Source organism: Hypanus sabinus, chromosome 11, assembly GCF_030144855.1.
Source record: "Hypanus sabinus isolate sHypSab1 chromosome 11, sHypSab1.hap1, whole genome shotgun sequence".
Taxonomy (NCBI): Eukaryota; Metazoa; Chordata; class Chondrichthyes; order Myliobatiformes; family Dasyatidae; genus Hypanus; species Hypanus sabinus.
Window position 1 is genome coordinate 112287601 of NC_082716.1, and position 18344 is coordinate 112305944.

The 18344-nt window shown below is 47.6% G+C and overlaps 1 protein-coding gene across 8 annotated transcripts in view; it reads right to left on the minus strand.

Moving 5' to 3' along the window:
- Positions 1–13914, minus strand: part of LOC132402295 (inositol-tetrakisphosphate 1-kinase-like) — a 90452-nt gene extending 76538 nt beyond the window's left edge. For 4 of the 8 annotated variants that reach the window (XM_059985157.1, XM_059985154.1, XM_059985156.1 and 1 more), the window contains exon 1: positions 13796–13914. In XM_059985157.1, the coding sequence (XP_059841140.1) occupies positions 13796–13899 (104 nt within the window). In that variant the 5' untranslated portion in view covers positions 13900–13914. Of the gene's footprint in view, positions 1–13469 lie in introns of all 8 variants that reach the window. The other 4 variants (XM_059985160.1, XM_059985155.1, XM_059985158.1 and 1 more) reach the window with 4 other exon arrangements.
- Positions 13915–18344: the final 4430 nt, after the last annotated feature.

An 18344-nucleotide genomic window follows, 5' to 3' on the forward strand; every position in this document is an offset into this window, starting at 1 on the left:
CCCTAGTAGGCTCAACAACAAACTGCTCTAAAAGAACCATCTCTTAGGCATTCAACAAACCCACTCGAGATCCATTTCCAACCTGATTTTCACAATCGACCTACATGTTGAACTCTCATGACGATCATACCATTGCCCTTCGACACACCTTTTCTATCTCCCGTTGTAATCTGTGGATCACATACCAGCCACTGTTGGGAGGCCTGTATATAACTGCCATCAGGGTCCTTTTACTGTTGCAGTTTCTTAACTCAACCCACAAGGATTCAACATCTTCCGATCCTATGTCACATCTTTCTACTGATTTGATGCCTTTCTTCACCAGCAAAGCCATGCCACCCCCTTCCTATCCCTCTGATACAACGTGTGACCTTGGACATTCTGCTCCCAACTACAACCATCCTTCAGCCAGCAAGTCTTCCACAAAGACAGCCGTTTGTTGTAACCAGAGTAATGCGGTCTCATTTGGCTGCATTCACGAATGGTCAAACTTGAAGTGAAGTCACGTTTACAGTCAGTTAGTGATATACATGTATACCACCAAACAAGACAATGTTTCTCCAAACCAGCACAGTAGTACTCAACAACTTATACAGATGAACTGCACATAAAGTGCATAAATTAAATACTGTAAAGTACACAGCAGGTTAACCAGTGGCACTTCGAATGCAACCCAGCAGGAAATCAATGAAAATACAAAAAGAAAAAAAAAGTAACATTTCTTTAGACAGAGAAGTGAATCTGTGGAATTTGTTGCCACAGGTGGCTGTGAGCATCAAGTCATTGGGTATATTTAAGGCGCAAGTAGATAGGTTCTTGATTAGTCAGGATACGAACGCAGACCGGGAGAAGGGCTGAGCAGGAAATGGATCAGACATGATGAAATGGTCTCCCTCTCTCGTTATGGAATCAGTTCAGTGTCAGGATGAGTGGAACTACCTCTTCTGCTTCAACAGGGGCAGCACAGTACAAGACAAATTTCAAATAAGTTACAATAAAAAATAAAAGGAACAAAATATGAGGTTGTCTTCATGGACTATTCAGAAATCTGATGGCAGAGGGGAAGAAGCAACACACAGGATGTGAGGAACTCAGCAGGTCAGGCAGCATCGATCAAAACGGGTAGATAGTCTTCCAGACTGAGAAGAAAGGGGAGAGGGGAAAGATGCCATAACAAACAGGTGGAGGAGGGGAAGGAGTATAACTGGAAGGTGTTAGGCAAAGCCAGGGGGCAGAAAGGTCAAGGGCTGGTGATGAAAGAATCGGATAGGAGAGAAGAGTGGACTATAGGACAAAGGGAAGGACAAGGGGAAGAAGCTGTTCCTGAATCGCTGAGTGTGAGTCTTCAGGCTCCTGTACCCCCTCCCTGATGGCAGAGGGGAAGAAGCTGTTCCTGAATCACTGAGTGTGTGTCTTCAGGCTCCTGTACCCCCTCCCTGATGGCAGAGGGGAAGAAGATGTTCCTGAATCGCTGAGTGTGGGTCTTCAGGCTCCTGTACCTCCTCCCTGATGGCAGAGGGGAAGAAGCTGTTCCTGAATCGCTGAGTGTGGGTCTTCAGGCTCCTGTACCTCCTCCCTGATGGCAGAGGGGAAGAAGCTGTTCCTGAATCACAGTGTGTGTCTTCAGGCTCCTGTACCTCCTCCCTGAGAAGCAGGAATGTCCTGGGACTTCATTTCCCCATTTCAATGGGCTCAAGGCCCAATATTCCTCTTTCACTGCCTTTCTCTACGAGAATGAATCCTCGCTCTCCCAGTGGGCCCAGGAATCTCGGGCTCCTCACGCACGGGGACATCCCCTTTTCCTTTACTCATTAGATCGAGGCACGACCGCGCAGGCGCATGGACATCAGCGAGTTGGACTGGCGGGAAGAATTTAAAAGGAGAGCATTTTTCCTTCAGCGGTTTGATCGAGGCACGTGGACGTCAGGTTAGACCGGCGGGAAGAATTGAAAAATAAGACAGCTTTATAGAGTGGGCAACAGAGTAGAGGGAGTCTGTGCAGGAGGGCTTTGGCAATAACTGGTCGAGGTGAGGTAAGTTACTTGTGAAGCATAGAAATAGGAAGTATGTCTGTGAGGCCGGTGTTCTGTACTGGGTATCAGATGTGGGAAGTTCAGGTGACTCCCAGATGACCACACCTGAGCCAGGTGTGTCGAGCTGCAGCTCCTCAGAGACCAGGTTAGAGAACTGGAGATGCAGCGCGATGACCTTCGTCTGGTCAGGGAAAGTGAAGTGATAGATAGGAGTTATAGGCAAGTGGTCACACCGGATTCTTGGGAGACAGATAACTAGGTAACACTCAAGTGAGGGAAGGGCAATGCCAGATACTAGAGAGTACCCCTGTGACCCTCCCCCTTCAAACTAAGTACTCCTGTTTGAGTGCTGTTAGGGGAACGGCCTACCTGGGAAAACAACAGACTCTGGCACAGAGTCTGGCCCTGTGGCTCAGAAGGGTAGGGAAAGGAAGAGGATGGCAGCAGTGATAGGCGACTCTGTAATTTGGGGGGTAACACAGGCGATTCTGTGGACACAGGAAAGCATGGATGCTAGTTTGCCTCCCAGCTGCCACAGGGTCCGGGATGTTTCTGATCACATCCACGATATCCTGAAGTGGGAAGGTGAACAGCCAGAGGTCGTGGTACATATTGGTACCAACGACATAGGCAGGAAAAGGGAGGAGGTTCTGAAAGCAGACTACAGGGAGTTAGGAAGGAAATTGAAAAGCAGGACCACAAAGGTAGCAATCTCGGGATTACTGCCTGTGCCATGTGACAGTGAGTATATGAACAGAGTGAAGCGGAGGATAAATTCATGGCTGAGGGATTGGAGAAGGGGCAGAGATTTAGATTTCTGGATCAATGGGACCTCTTTTGAGGCAGGCGTGACCTGTACATTAAGGATGGGTTGCACTTGAATCTGAGATGGGAGGTTTGCCAAGGCTATTGGGGAGTGTTTAAACTAGAATTGCTGGGGGGCGGGGAAACCAAACTGAAGAAACAGAGGAAGTAACGGGTACATCAAGGAGCAGATAGGGAGACAGATTCTGCAAAGGTGTAATAATACTAGGGCTGTCGTGATGGGAGATTTTAATTTCCCAAATATTGATTGGCATCTCCCTAGAGCGAGGGGTTTAGATGGGGTGAAGTTTGTTAGGTGTGTTCAGGAAGGTTTCCTGACACAATATGTAGATAAGCCTACAAGAGGAGAGGCTGTACTTGATCTGGTATTGGGAAATGAACCTGGTCAGGTGTCAGATCTCTCAGCATTTTTGGAGATAGTGATCATAACTCTATCTCCTTTACCATAACATTAGAGAGAGATAGGAACAGACAAGTTAGGAAAATGTTTAATTGGAGTAAGGGGAAATATGAAGCTATCAGGCAGGAACTTGGAAGCATAAATTGGGAACAGATGTTCTCAGGAAAATGTACAGCAGAAATGTAACAAATATTCAGGGGATACTTGTGTGGCATTCTGTATAGGTACATTCCAATGAGACAGGGAAAGGAAGGTAGGGTACAGGAACCATGGTGTACAAAGGCTGTTGAAAATCTAGTCAAGAAAAGTTTATGAAAGGTTAAAAAAAAAACCAAGGTAATGATAAAGATCTAGATTATAAGGCTAGCCGGAAGGAGCTCAAGAATGAAATTAGTAGAGCCAGAAGGGGCCATGAGAAGGCCTTGGCGAGCAGGAATAAAGAAAACCCCAAGGCATTCTACAAGTACGTGAAAAGCAAGAGGATAAGACGTGAGAGAATAGGACCAATCAAGTGTGACAGTGGAAAAGTGTGTATGGAACTGGAGGAGATAGCAGAGGAACTTAATGACTACTTGCTTCAGTTTTCACTACAGAGAAGGATCTTGGTGATTTGTAGGGATGACTTACAGCAGACTGAAAAACTTGAGCATATAGACATTAAGAACGAGGATGTGCTGGAGCTTTTGGAAAGCATCAAATTGGATAAGTCACTGGGACCAGTCAAAGTGTACCCCAGGCTACTGTGGGAGGTGAGGGAGGAGATTGCTGAGCCTCTGGTGATGATCTTTGCATCATCAATGGGGATGAGAGAGGTACCAGAGGATTGGAAAGTTGCAAATGTTGTTCCTTTATTCAAGAAAGGGAGTAGAGATAACCCAGGAAATTATAGACCAGTGAGTCTTACTTCAATGGTTAGAAAGTTGATGGAGAAGATCCTGAGAGGCAGGATTTATGAACATTTGGAGAGGGATATGATTAGGAATAGTCAGCATGGCTTTGTCAAGGGCAGGTTGTACCTTACGAACCCGATTGAATTTTTTTGAGGATGTGACTAAACACATTGATGAAGGTAGAGCCGTAGATAGAGTGTATATGGATTTCAGCAAGGCATTTGACAAGGGACCCCATGCAAGGCTTATTGAGAAAGTAAGGAGGCATGGGATCCAAGGGGATCTTGCTTTGTGGATTCAGAACTGGCTTGCCCACAGAAGGCAAAGAGTGGTTGTAGACGGGTCATATTCTGCATGGAGGTCAGTGACCTGTGGTGTGCCTCAGGGATCTGTTCTGGGACCCCTTCTCTTCATGATTTTTATAAATGACCCGGATGAGGAAGTGGAGGGATGGGTTAGTAAGTTTGCTGATGACACAAAGGTTGGAGGTGTTATGGATGGTGTGGAGGGCTGTCAGAGGTTACAGCAGGACATTGATAGGATGCAAAACTGGGCTGAGAAGTGGCAGATGGAGCTTAACCCAGATAAATTTGAGGTGGTTCATTTTGGTGGGTCAAATATGATGGCAGAATATAGTATTAATAGTAAGACTCTTGACAGTGTGGAGGATCAGAGGGATCTTGGGGTCTGAGTCCACAGGACACTCAAAGCAGCTGTGCAGTTAACTCTGTGATTAAGAAGGCATACGGTGTATTGGCCTTCACCAACTGCGGGAGAGTCGAGAGGTAATGTTACAGATATGTAGGACCCTGGTCAGACCCCATTTGGAGTACTGTGCTCAGTTCTGGTTGCCTCACTACAGGAAGGATGTGGAAGCCATAGAAAGGGTGCAGAGGAGATTTACAAGGATGTTGCCTGGATTGGGGAGCATGCCTTATGAGAATAGGTTGAGTGAACTTGGCCTTTTCTCCTTGGAGTGACTGAGGATGAGAGGTGATCTGATAGAGGTGTATAAGATGATGAGAGGCATTGATTGTGTGGATTTTCCCCAGGGCTGAAATGGCTAACCGAAAGGGGACAGTTTTAAGGTGCTTGGAAATAGATACAGAGGAGATGCCAGGGGCAATTTAAAAAAATACATAGAGTGGTGAGTGCATGGAATGGGCTGCCAGCGATGGTGGTGGAGGCGGATACAACATGATACAATAAGAGGCTCCTGAATAGGTACGGAGCTCAGAATATTAGAGGGCTATGGGTAAAGTCTAAAGTACATGTTTGGCACAGCATTGTGGGATGTAGGTTTTCTCTGTTTCTATGTTCTATGCTCATTCCCAACTACCGACATTCCAGATACACCCATCTAGGATAGTGACATAGATTGCACGCATTTCCCAGCAGAACGCGGCAGCTTGGTGAATGGTGGCTAGCGAAACAATTTCAGTGCTAACAAGCACGATTCAGTTCTCATTGCCGGCTGCAAGGAGGGTATATGTTTTCCCCGTGGCCCCGTAGGTTTCCTCCCACAGTCCAAAGCCGTATGGGTTAGGGTTAGTGAGTTATGGGCGCTGCAAGCTTTTATTTAATGTATTTATTTATGTATGTATTTAATGAGAGCGCAGACTAGGCCTTTCCAGCCTCACTGCCCAGCAACCTCTGATGTAACCCTAGCATAATCACAGGACAATTTACAATGACTAATTATCCTACCAACTAGTGGGTCTTTGGATTGTGGGATGCCACATGGTCACAGGGAAAACGTGCAAACTCCTTACCAGCAGGAGGAATTGAATCTGTGTCGCGGGAACTGTACACCATTGTGCTAACCACTATGCTACCACGCCCCCAGGGGGCCGACCCCAGCACCTCCTCAGACTGTGTTGGTTGTCGATGCATTTTACTGCACGTACAATATGCATGTGACAAATAAAGCTAATTTTTATAAGCACAAATGAAGTGACTCATCCTTGCTAACGTTAGGGCCGATCGATTGCGATCGACCAGGAACTAATTCATTGCAAACAAAGACTAGAAACTGCATCAATGCTCAGGGACAAAGAAACCACTCCTGTGTTCCCCAAGGCCAATGTCCAACGGAATGCTGGGGACCTAAAGAGCAGCTGGGAAGTGAAAAGGCCCACACAGTAACTCTCTGATAACCGATCTGAGCTTTCCAACCCCAAATGAAACAGGTACAGGTGAACACCTGGCATGGAGGTGGTCAGCAGTTGTAGGAACGTTGTTGAAGAACTCCTCAGTCACTACCATTGCCAGCCGGTGGTGCGGGGGCAACAGCACCAGACTTCAAGGCAAGTGGTTGCAGTTTCAAATCCTGCCAGCTACTCGCATGCTGTCCTTCAATGCTGGGTTGCATAAAGCATCCAGCTAGCAAGTCAACCTCAAAAAATAAAAACAGACAGAAATGCTAAAGAAATGGCAAGGTTGTGCCTGATGTGCCACAAGGCATGGAGAGGACTAACTCAACCACAAGCATCTGGCTGCGTCACGTTGAAAGCTTTCGAGCTGTACAGTCATCTCCAGCTTTGGACAATGACTCATCAGAAAGGCACAAGTCAACCAAGATTGGTGAACATCTAAAACGTCGGCCAAACAGAACGGTCAAATTCAGAACCCCCGACGTTGTACATCCGGGAAAGACATCACAGGGGACCTCAGACACTGCATGAAGAACAACAAGTAACCTGAACCTTCGGGAGATATTCTGGATATTCTCTCTGCCCCACACAAGATGCCCACCCTGAGCTTACTCCTGAAGTTGCGAGGCAGAGTTTGGTTCGAGATCACAAAGAAGAGAAAATCTGCAGATGCTGGAAGTCAAAGTCAAAGACAGACTGACCCCCCCCACCTGGAGGAACTCAGTGAGGGCAGGCAGCATCTATGGAAATGCATATAGTCGACATTTTGGACTGAGACCCTTGAGGTGAACACCATTTTGAGCTCATCTGCATTAGCACCCCTGGCCATGTCAACCTTAAGGAACTTAGTAAACAGTTACTAAACCTTGACAGAGAAGTGAAGAGGAAAGCAAACTGATGTGAAGGGTTAATACATTTGCCAGTTGAAAGTTGCTTCTGCCATGACAGTCATTGACTGGCCCATTGAAGGGAATCAGCAGCTCCTTCCCATTCATTGCTTGTGCGCCAAAGCATCAGTTTCCCATTTCAGACACCTCGGGGTATACGAATAGCAGGTGAGAGAGATTCTCTCTCCTCTCCTGCCTCTGGAGGAAATCACCCTTTGTACAGCCAATACCAGACACCGTTTCCAAGCTCTGTCACAGCAGAGATTCTCAGGTGGAAACACTTCAAGAAGGTTCTCAAAACCAAGAGATATGGGAGCAGAATTAGGCCATTTGGCTCACAAGTCCACTCCACCATTCAGTTATGACTGACTTTTCCCCCCTCAAAATGATTTTCCTACTCTCTCTGAAACCCTTAAACCCATTATTAATCAAGAACCTATCAACATTTTCCTTAAATACACCCAACGATGACATCTATGCCACCCATGGCAATGAATTCCACAAATTCATCAGCTTCTGGCTGAAGAAACTCTTCCTTATCTGTTCTGAAAGGACATCCATTTATTCTGAGGCTGTGCCCTCCGATCTTGGGGTTCTCCTACTAATGGAAACATCGCCACATCCAAGCACTGGAAGTCCAGCAGAGAGTGGAAGGCTTAATTGCCACAATGCCACCCTCCTGAGAGTTACGGCATTCCCACTGATTCTCCAGATAGATAGGATGAGTGGAAATGGCACAAGATCAACGTGGGGGCAGTGGCCCGTCCATCTCCATGACCACCCAACATGGAGAAGGAGCACTTGGGCTGGAAGGTGGAACACGTGGTATATTGATAGGAACACAGAGGCCTAGTACATGCCTCAAAGGGTGCAAAGTTCACGATTGTAGTTGGTCTCTCTCATCTCTCACAATGATGTGACCCACCATCACAGAGAGCTGGACTGTCTTGCAGCATGGCGTGCTCATGACAGATTGGAGCCAAATGCCATCAAGACAGGTGGAAAGGAGGGTTTCCCGTCATTGGAAATTAATGGTCAGGCTGTGTCTGGTTGAGTCATTCAAACTCCTGACGACTATAGTGAGGTGGGAGAAGCACATTACATTCAGCACTGGGAAAGGCCAGCAGAGATGATTCTTTCTACAGCAGCTAAGGAAATGCAACATCTTAGGGGGTATCCCGATGAATTTTTACTCAGCGTCGTTGAGAGTGTTGTGACCAGCTCCATCACCAGCCAGTTTCTGGCCGTGTCCTCCCTCGCCAAGTCCAGGGCCGCTCAGCGGAGGCGATCACTGGCCATCCACTGCTGGAGTTTAAAGACATGTTCATTGCCAGAGCTGGAATAATGACTGCTGACCCCATCCACCCTAGCAGCCCCGTTTGCCAAGTTGCCATCAGGAAGACACTACAAGTCCATCACCGCCAGGACTACACGTCATCTCCGAAGCTTCTTTCCCGTAGCTATCCAGCTTCTCAACAAAACTCACTCGGGTGTAATACACCAACTGTCCCCACAAAAACCCTTATTCTGTTACCTCACACCGCAGGCCAATTCAAACAGGGTCTAGACAAACCAGAATTTGTGCAGATTGGAAATAACATCTCCAACACTGGCGCCCCATATATTATGGATGCTGGTGAAATTAAACCAGATTCCAATTCTGTTGATAATTATTGAGTCCATTAACATATTCACATTTAAATTTGATCATTGATGTTTACACATGTGACTGTTCTGCTAACTGGCGATTGCTCATGGCTGCTTGAACTATCGGCTTGTAAATCGTTGGTTGCTATTGTGTCACCTTTTAAGGTATTGTCCTGTGTTTTACGCTCGGCACCGAACCGCAATCAGTTCTGTTCTGTTTCACCTCCTGGTGATAGCGATTCTGGTCACCTCCCAATCGGTGGGCCCGAGAGCCCAGGCTGGATTAATCCTGACTGCACTTCAGAACGAGAGGAACGGCCATGGAATCAGGTGACAATCAGCCCTGAGGGACTGAGGCAACCGATCAGGTTTATTCCCACGGACACATCCTGAAATACGACATAGAGGAGTGGGATGTATTTACACTCAGCACCCACTTTATCAGGTACATCTGCTCCTTAGTGCAGATATCCCATCAGCAGCTCAGTGGTTAAAAGCTTACCGACATGGTCAAGAGGTTCAGTTGCTGTTCAGACCAAACACAGCATCAGAATGGGGGAAGAAATGTGACCTAAGTGACTTTGACTGCGGAATACTTTTTGGTGCCAGATGGGGTGGTTTGAATATCTCAGAAACTGCTGATCTCTTACAATTTTCACGTACAACCCTCTCTAGAGTTTACAGAGAATGGTGTGGAAAAAACACCCAGTTAGCAGTTCATGGTAATGGCTGGGGTGGGGGGGGGGGCATGGCATAAAAAAGGTTGGAAACCCCTACTCCAGGGTTAACAGAATGGTACAAATGAACATCCGGTGAGTGGCAGTTCTGTGGACAAAAGTACCTCGTTAATGAGGGGGGGTGGGGGAAAACAGAGGAGTGGCCGGATGGGGTCAAGCTGACAAGAAGGCAAATAACCACACGCGTACAAACAGTGGTGTGCAGAAGGACACCCCAACTGCACGACGTGTCTGTACATCCTTCCTGTAGGTACTCACACTCATCCGCACCCTACCATTCAGTCAGCAACCCCAACCTGACACCCGTCTCCATGAAATTCCATCTGCCATTTTATATCGACCCATTTTTTCCAGCTGGTCCCGGTCCCCCCTGCAAACCACAACTGCCCTCTTCAATGTCGACTACACCCCTAGCCTTGATATCGCCCCCAAATTTGTTATCCAGACCTCATTTTGTTTATTCCCCTCGTGCGCTAATGCAATGAAATGATCTCGAAGGATAGCTTACCAAAACAGTGTTCCACTCTACCCCAGTGCACACAGCAGTGAAAAACCAACTTAACAGAGGAGACGCAACACGACATTGAGTCCCACGGAAACATCCCAAAGTCAGAGAGATTTCCTTTAAATTCCAATTCCCATCCCGACATGTCGGGTTCATGGCCTCCTTCAGTCCCAAGATGAGGTCATTCTCAGGGTGGAGGAGCAACACCTCTTCCGTCTGGGTCACCTCCAAACTGATAGCATGAATATCGATTTCTCCTTCCGGTTAAAAAAACTGCTCTTTTATTTCATACTCTTGTCTTTTACCTTCTCTCACCTGCCCCTCCTCCTATTGTCCACTCTCCTCTCCTATCAGATTTCTTCCTCTCCAGCATTTTGTGTGTGTTACTCTGTCCATAGACACTGCCTGACCTGCTGAGTTCCTCCAGCATTGTGTGTGTGTTACTCTGGCCATAGACACTATCTGACCTGCTGAGTTCCTCCAGCATTTTGTGTGTGTTACTCTGACCATAGACACTGTCTGACCTGCTGAGTTCCTCCAGCATTTTGTGTGTGTTACTCTGTCCATAGACACTCTCTGACCTGCTGAGTTCCTCCAGCATTTTCTGTGTGCTACTCTGTCCATAGACACTGTCTGACCTGCTGAGTTCCTCCAGCATTTTCTGTGTGTTACTCTGACCATAGACACTGTCCGACCTGCTGAGTTCCTCCAGCATTTTGTGTGTGTTACTCTGACCGTAGACACTGACCTGCTGAGTTCCTCCAGCATTTTGTGTGTTACTCTGTCCATAGACACTGTCTGACCTGCTGAGTTCCTCCAGCATTTTGTGTGTGTTACTGTCCATAGACACTGTCTGACCTGCTGAGTTGCTCCAGCATTTTGTGTGTGTTACTCTGTCCATAGACACATTCTGATCTACTGAGTTCCTCCAGCATTTTGTGTGTTACTCTGTCCATAGACACTGTCTGACCTGCTGAGTTCCTCCAGCATTGTGTGTGTGTTACTCTGACCATAGACACTGTCTGACCTGCTGAGTTCCTCCATCATTTTGTCTGTGTTACTCTGTCCATAGACACTGTCCGACCTGCTGAGTTCCTCCAGCATTTTGTGTGTGTTACTCTGACCATAGACACTGTCCGACCTGCTGAGTTCCTCCAGCATTTGTGTGTGTTACTCTGACCATAGATACTGTCCGACCTGCTGAGTTCCTCCAGCATTTTGTGTGTGTTACTCTGATCATGGATACTGTCTGACCTGCTGAGTTCCTCCAGCATTTTGTCTGTGTTACTCTGTCCATAGACACTGTCCGACCTGCTGAGTTCCTCCAGCATTTTGTGTGTTTTACTCAGACCATAGACACTGTCTGACCTGCTGAGTTCCTCCAGCATTTTGTGTGTGTTACTCTGTCCATGGACATTGTCTGACCTGCTGAGTTCCTCCAGCATTTTGTGTGTGTTACTCTGTCCATAGACACTGTCTGACCTGTTGAGTTCCTCTAGCATTTTGTTTCTGTTACTCTGTCCATAGACACTGTCTGACCTGCTGAGTTCCTCCAGCATTTTGTGTGAGTTACTCTGACCATAGACACTGCGGGACCTGCTGAGTTCCTCCAGCATTTTGTGTGTGTTACTCTGTCCATAGACACTGTCTGACCTGCTGAGTTCCTCTAGCATTTTGTTTCTGTTACTCTGTCCATAGACACTGTCTGACCTGCTGAGTTCCTCCAGCATTTTGTGTGAGTTACTCTGACCATAGACACTGCGGGACCTGCTGAGTTCCTCCAGCATTTTGTGTGTGTTACTCTGTCCATAGACACTGCGGGACCTGCTGAGTTCCTCCAGCATTTTGTGTGTGTTACTCTGTCCATAGACACTGTCTGACCTGCTGAGTTCCTCCAGCATTTTGTGTGTGTTACTCTGACCATAGACACTGTCCGACCTGCTGAGTTCCTCCAGCATTTTGTGTGTTTTACTCAGACCATAGACACTGTCTGACCTGCTGAGTTCCTCCAGCATTTTGTGTGTGTTACTCTGTCCATGGACATTGTCTGACCTGCTGAGTTCCTCCAGCATTTTGTGTGTGTTACTCTGTCCATAGACACTGTCTGACCTGCTGAGTTCCTCTAGCATTTTGTTTCTGTTACTCTGTCCATAGACACTGTCTGACCTGCTGAGTTCCTCCAGCAATTTGTGTGAGTTACTCTGACCATAGACACTGCGGGACCTGCTGAGTTCCTCCAGCATTTTGTGTGTGTTACTCTGATCATGGATACTGTCTGACCTGCTGAGTTCCTCCAGCATTTTGTGTGTGTTACTCTGACCATAGACACTGTCTGACCTGCTGAGTTCCTCCAGCATTTTGTGTGTGTTACTCTGTCCATAGACACTGTCTGACCTGCTGAGTTCCTCCAGCATTTTGTGTGTGTTACTCTGACCATAGACACTGTCTGACCTGCTGAGTTCCTCCAGCATTTTGTGTGTGTTACTCTGTCCATAGACACTGTCTGACCTGCTGAGTTCCTCCAGCATTTTGTGTGTGTTACTCTGTCCATAGACACTGTCTGACCTGCTGAGTTCCTCCAGCATTTTGTGTGTGTTACTCTGACCATAGACACTGTCTGACCTGCTGAGTTCCTCCAGCATTTTGTGTGTGTTACTCTGTCCATAGACACTGTCTGACCTGCTGAGTTCTTGCAGTATTTTGTGTGTGTTACTCTGACCATAGATACTGTCTGACCTGCTGAGTTCTTGCAGTATTTTGTGTGTGTTACTCTGGATTTCCAGCATCTGCAGTATCTCATGCGTTTATGTTTCCATATTCTGCTTCATTGTCTTACAGGCATAATACAGAAACAATACATTTTATGACAAACTATACATAAAGAAAGACTGACAAACAACCAAGGTGTTGGGAAAAAACAAAATGCAGATGTAAATAAGTAATGGAGAGAACAGGGGCTGAAAGGGAGTCCACATGTTGCGGAACCAGGTGAGTGAAGCAGTCCGCGCCGGTTCAGAAACCCGAGGTTCCCGAACGCGAGAACTCTGGAAATCACAAAACACAAGAGGAACTCAGCGGCATCTACGGGAAAGAGGAAAGCGTTGACCTTTCTTCCGGACTCCCAGAAGTTCCTGAACCTGGTAGAGCGAGTCTGCCCCACTTCATTAGACCGCCTGCAGCCCAGTTTTACTCTGCCTTGAGAGAAAGCGGCACCGTGTTTCCCCACATTACGAAAACGAGCACGCTATTAACCCACTGATCAATTAGATCTGTAAGTCCAAGGCTGCATCTCGGCAGGAGGAACATTCACATGCGTAAACCGTACTAGCGTTTATAAAAGCAGCATTCCTTAGAATTCTTCAACAAAGCAGCGAGAGGCAATTTAGTCTTACCTGCAGAGCTCCGCGAAGACCACAAAGTTTAACTTCTTCCTTTTCTTGCCGTTTAAGCACACCCCTAACCGTTTCCCTGGGCGCCTCAGCATGACTGCCCAGCTCGGAAAAGCTACTGACGGTCTTACCTAATGTCTAAAAGGGAAGGAGGCTCCGAGACGAATGATAAAGAAACTCAGTCATCCCACCCCGCGTTAATAGCTAATCGCTTTCAACGCTCCCACTCCGGTGAGGTGCAAAGTCTGATTTTTGCCTCCCGTCACACAATGCACCTCGACCGGCTGCCGATCCGGGGGCACCACCCACAACATCCTCGGGACCCTCACCTGCCTTCTGCCCCCCAGCTTTTATTCCTCGGTCGCGGAGTAACAAACATATTGAGGACCCACGTGACGCGCAAAAGGTTGCAACATTCGCGGGCCACGCCCATCCACGTGGATTTCCGTGGGCGTTCCTTTCATATCCTGGAGTGACGTCACTGCCACCGCTGCCCCGCGGTCCAATGGGCTGCGAAGGCTTGAACTCTGCCTTGACGCTGAGAACAATGTTCAGCCCAAGTGGGGCCACCCTCAGGGTAGAGGGACAACTTCCAGTAACTGCCCCTCCTCTCCCCCTCTCACACCTTCTCTTCTTACCTGCCCATGATCTCCCTCTGGTGCTCCTCAACTTTCCCTTTATTCCAAGGACGTCGGTCCTCTCCTATTAGATTCCCCCTTCTCCAGCCCTCTGTCTCCAGTCTCTTTCACCAATCGACTTCCCAGCTCTTCACTCCATTTCCCCTCTTCCGGTTTCACCTGTCACCTGTCACCTTCCTTTCCAGTCCTGAAGAAGGGTCTCGGCCTGAAACATTGACTGTTTATTGATGCTGCCTTCCTCCAGCATTTCGTGTGTAGACTGTCTGGGTACCTTCCAGCCTGATGGCTTGAATATCAATTTGTCCCTCCAGTAAACAAATCCCCACCCCACTCTGACACTTCACTTCTTCTCACTGCCTATTACTTCCCCCGGTCCCCTCCTCCTCCCCTTTCTCCTATTGTCCACTCTCCTCTCCTATCAGATTCCTTCCTCTCCAGCCCTTGACCTTTCCCAGCCATCTGGCTTCACCTATCACCTGCCAGCTAAACTCCCTCCCCTCCCACCTCCACCCTTCTTTTTCTGACATCTCCCCCTTCCTTTCCGGTCCTGTTGAAGGGTCACAGCCTGAAACGTTGACTGTTCACTCATTTCCACAGATGCTGCCCAGCCTGCTGAGTTCCTCTGGCATTTTGTGTGCGTTGCTTTGGATTTCCAGCATCCACAGACTTTCTTGTGATCTTGATGCAAAACCCTCATCACAATGAGGGAGAAGAAATGAGATCAAATTCTGCTCCAGATCTCCTGTCACCTGCTGGTCCTGCACGAGAGAGCAACACACGTACAAATGCTGGAGGAGGTCAGGCAGCATCTATGGAGGGGAATAAACAGTCAATGTTTTGGGCCGAGACCCTTCATCAGGACTGAAGAGGGGGTGGAGGAGTGGAAGGAACCAGAATAAGAAGGTAGGACAAGCTGGCAGGGGATAGGTGAGGCCAGATGCTCCACTCTCCCCACCACCGAGCACGCCTGCAAGGAATACTGCCACAAGAAGGACTCTCCATCACCTCTCTTCTCTACTGCCATCAGGACCGACAGGTTCAGGAAGTTATCACACTACAGCCACACTCCAGAACCAACATGGATACTTAACTCTAAGCTGATTCTACAACCTACACACTCACTTTCAAAGACGCTACAACTCATGTCCTCGGTATTTTTTAATTGCACAATCTGTCTTTTGCACATTGGTCAGCTGTTTCTGTACAGTTTTTCATAAGTTTTCCATCATTAAGGTCCCCATCACCCAGGAAGTGCCCTCTTCTCATTGTTACCATCAGGGAGGGGGTACAGAAGCCTGAAGACACACACTCAGCAATTCAGGAACAGCTATCTGATTTCTGAATGGACATTGAACCCATCAACACTACCTCACAAACAAGAGAAAACCTGCAGGTGCTGGAAATCCGAGCAACACAAAATGCTGGAGGGACTCAGCAGGCCGGGCAGCCATTATGAAAGAACAGTACAGTCGACATTTCGGGCTGAAACTCTTCGGCAGGACTCAACACTATCTCACTACTCTTGTTTATATTTTTTGCACTCCATATTTAGTTTAACTACCATATATTTTCTGTATTCCACATTTTTTTTCTTTTTTTATCTATCGCGTTTAACTGCTGCTGCAAACACAACAAACTTCACGACATGTACTGGTGATATTGAACCTGATTCTGATTCCACTAGAAAACAGAGCTCAGGGTTGTAGATGCAAGATACTGTGATAGTAATCGTAACTCTGACTGTCGATGCCCTGCGTCAGTACTAATGTTTTTTTCATATGTTATGAGTAGCTACCCAGCCAGCTGACTCCCTCTGAGCAGCCCCACAAATAGGTCCGTCCAAGTGGGAGCACTTACGGACATCAGGGGGCAACGCTGCCTATGGCTCCCGCATCCCATGAGCAAAGTGAGGGAAACATTGTCCCAGTGTGGTCGGAGGAATCACCGGCCAATACCCCTCTTCCACTCTCTGCCGGCACCTGATGCAATAGATGGGGATTAGGGTGAAACTAACAAGGGTTTAGACACAATTAATAAAGGGAAACTGGGAGAGAAGAAATCAGTTCAAAGTAACCGGTAACTCTGATAAGCCAGCACGTCTGAAAGGTTGGTGGAACCGGGCTAGATTTTCCAGCCTGTTCAAGTCAAGTCACTTTTTATTGTCATTTTGACCATAACTGCTGGTACAGTACACAGTAAAAATGAGACAATGTTTGTCAGGACCATGGTGCTACATGACACAGTACAAAAACTAGACTGAACTACGTAAAAACAACACAGAGAAAACTACACTAGACTACAGACCTACCCAGGACTGCACAAAGTGCACAAAACAGTGCAGACAATACAATAAATAATAAACAAGACAATAGGCACAGTAGAGGGCAGTAAGTTCGTGTCAGTCCAGGCTCTGGGTATTGAGGAGTCTGATGGCTTGGGGGAAGAAACTGTTACATAGTCTGGTCGTGAGAGCCCGAATGGGTTGGTGTCTTTTCCCAGATGGCAGGAGGAAGAAGAGATTGTATGATGGGTGCGTGGGGTCCTTCATAATGCTGTTTCCTTTGCGGATGCAGCGTGTAGTGTAAATGTCTGTAATGGCAGGAAGAGAGACCCCGATGATCTTCTCAGCTGACCTCACTATCCACTGCAGGGTCTTACAATCCGAGATGGTGCAATTCCCGAACCAGGCAATGATGCAGCTGCTCAGGATGCTCTCTGTAATTCTTATTTTAAATTATAACACGTTAAAGTATTCACAGGGGAAAGCAAGGGATATTTAATGGCATTGGTCCATGGGTTAAACAGGCTGGTGACTCAGCACTGCACTTCAAGGTGAGTGGAGTGGGTTTGAATCCGGCCAGCTCCTTGCACGCTTTCCATCTGTGCTGGGTTGAGTGTCAAGCTAGCAACTCGGCCTCGGAAAAAAAGATGCAATGAAACAGCAGGTTTACCAGTGGGTGTGCCACGTCGCGGAGAGGGGTAACACCGGGGACCCCGAAAAGCAACACACAAGACGCTGGAGAAATTGAGCACATTTACATGGAGCACTGCCACAAGAAAGTAAATTATCATCAAGGACCCCAATGTCCAGGCCATGACCTCTTCTCACTGCTAACATCGTGCAGGAGGTACAGGAGCCTCAGGTCCCACACCACCAGGTTCAGGAACAGTTATTACCCCACAACCATCAGGCTCCTGAACCAGTGTGGATAACTTCACTCACCACAATGAGCCTCAGGTCCCACACCACCAGGGTCAGGAACAGTTATTACCCCACAACCATCAGGCTCCTGAACCAGTGTGGATAACTTCACTCACCACAATGAGCCTCAGGTCCCACACCACCAGGTTCAGGAACAGTTATTACCCCTCAACCATCAGGCTCCTGAACCAGTGTGGATAACTTCACTCACCACAATGAGCCTCAGGTCCCACACCACCAGGTTCAGGAACAATTATTACCCCACAACCATCAGGCTCCTGAACCAGTGTGGATAACTTCACTCACCACAATGAGCCTCAGGTCCCACACCACCAGGTTCAGGAACAGTTATTACCCCACAACCATCAGGCTCCTGAACCAGTGTGGATAACTTCACTCACCACAATGAGCCTCTGGTCCCACACCACCAGGTTCAGGAACCGTTATTACCCCACAACCATCAGGCTCCTGAACCAGTGTGGGTAACTTCACTCACCACAATGGGCCTCAGGTCCCACACCACCAGGTTGAGGAACAGTTATTACCCCACAACCATCAGGCTCCTGAATCAGAGTGGATAAATTCACTCACCACAATGAGCCTCAGGTCCCACACCACCAGGTTCAGGAACAGTTATTACCCCACAACCATCAGGCTCCTGAACCAGTGTGGATAACTTCACTCCCCACAATGAGCCTCAGGTCCCACACCACCAGGTTCAGGAACAGTTATTACCCCTCAACCATCGGGCTCCTGAACCGGTGTGGATAACTTCACTCACCACAATGAGCCTCAGGTCCCACACCACCAGGTTCAGGAACCGTTATTACCCCACAACCATCAGGCTCCTAAACCAGTGTGGATAAATTGACTCATCTCAACTCTGAACAGATTCCACAAACTACGGACTCAACTTCAAGGATCAAAATCAGGTTTAACATTATTGGCATATATTGTGAAATTTGTTTTGCGGCTGCAGTCCATTGTAATACATAATAATAAAAACTATAAATGCATTAACAACACATATAAGAAAAT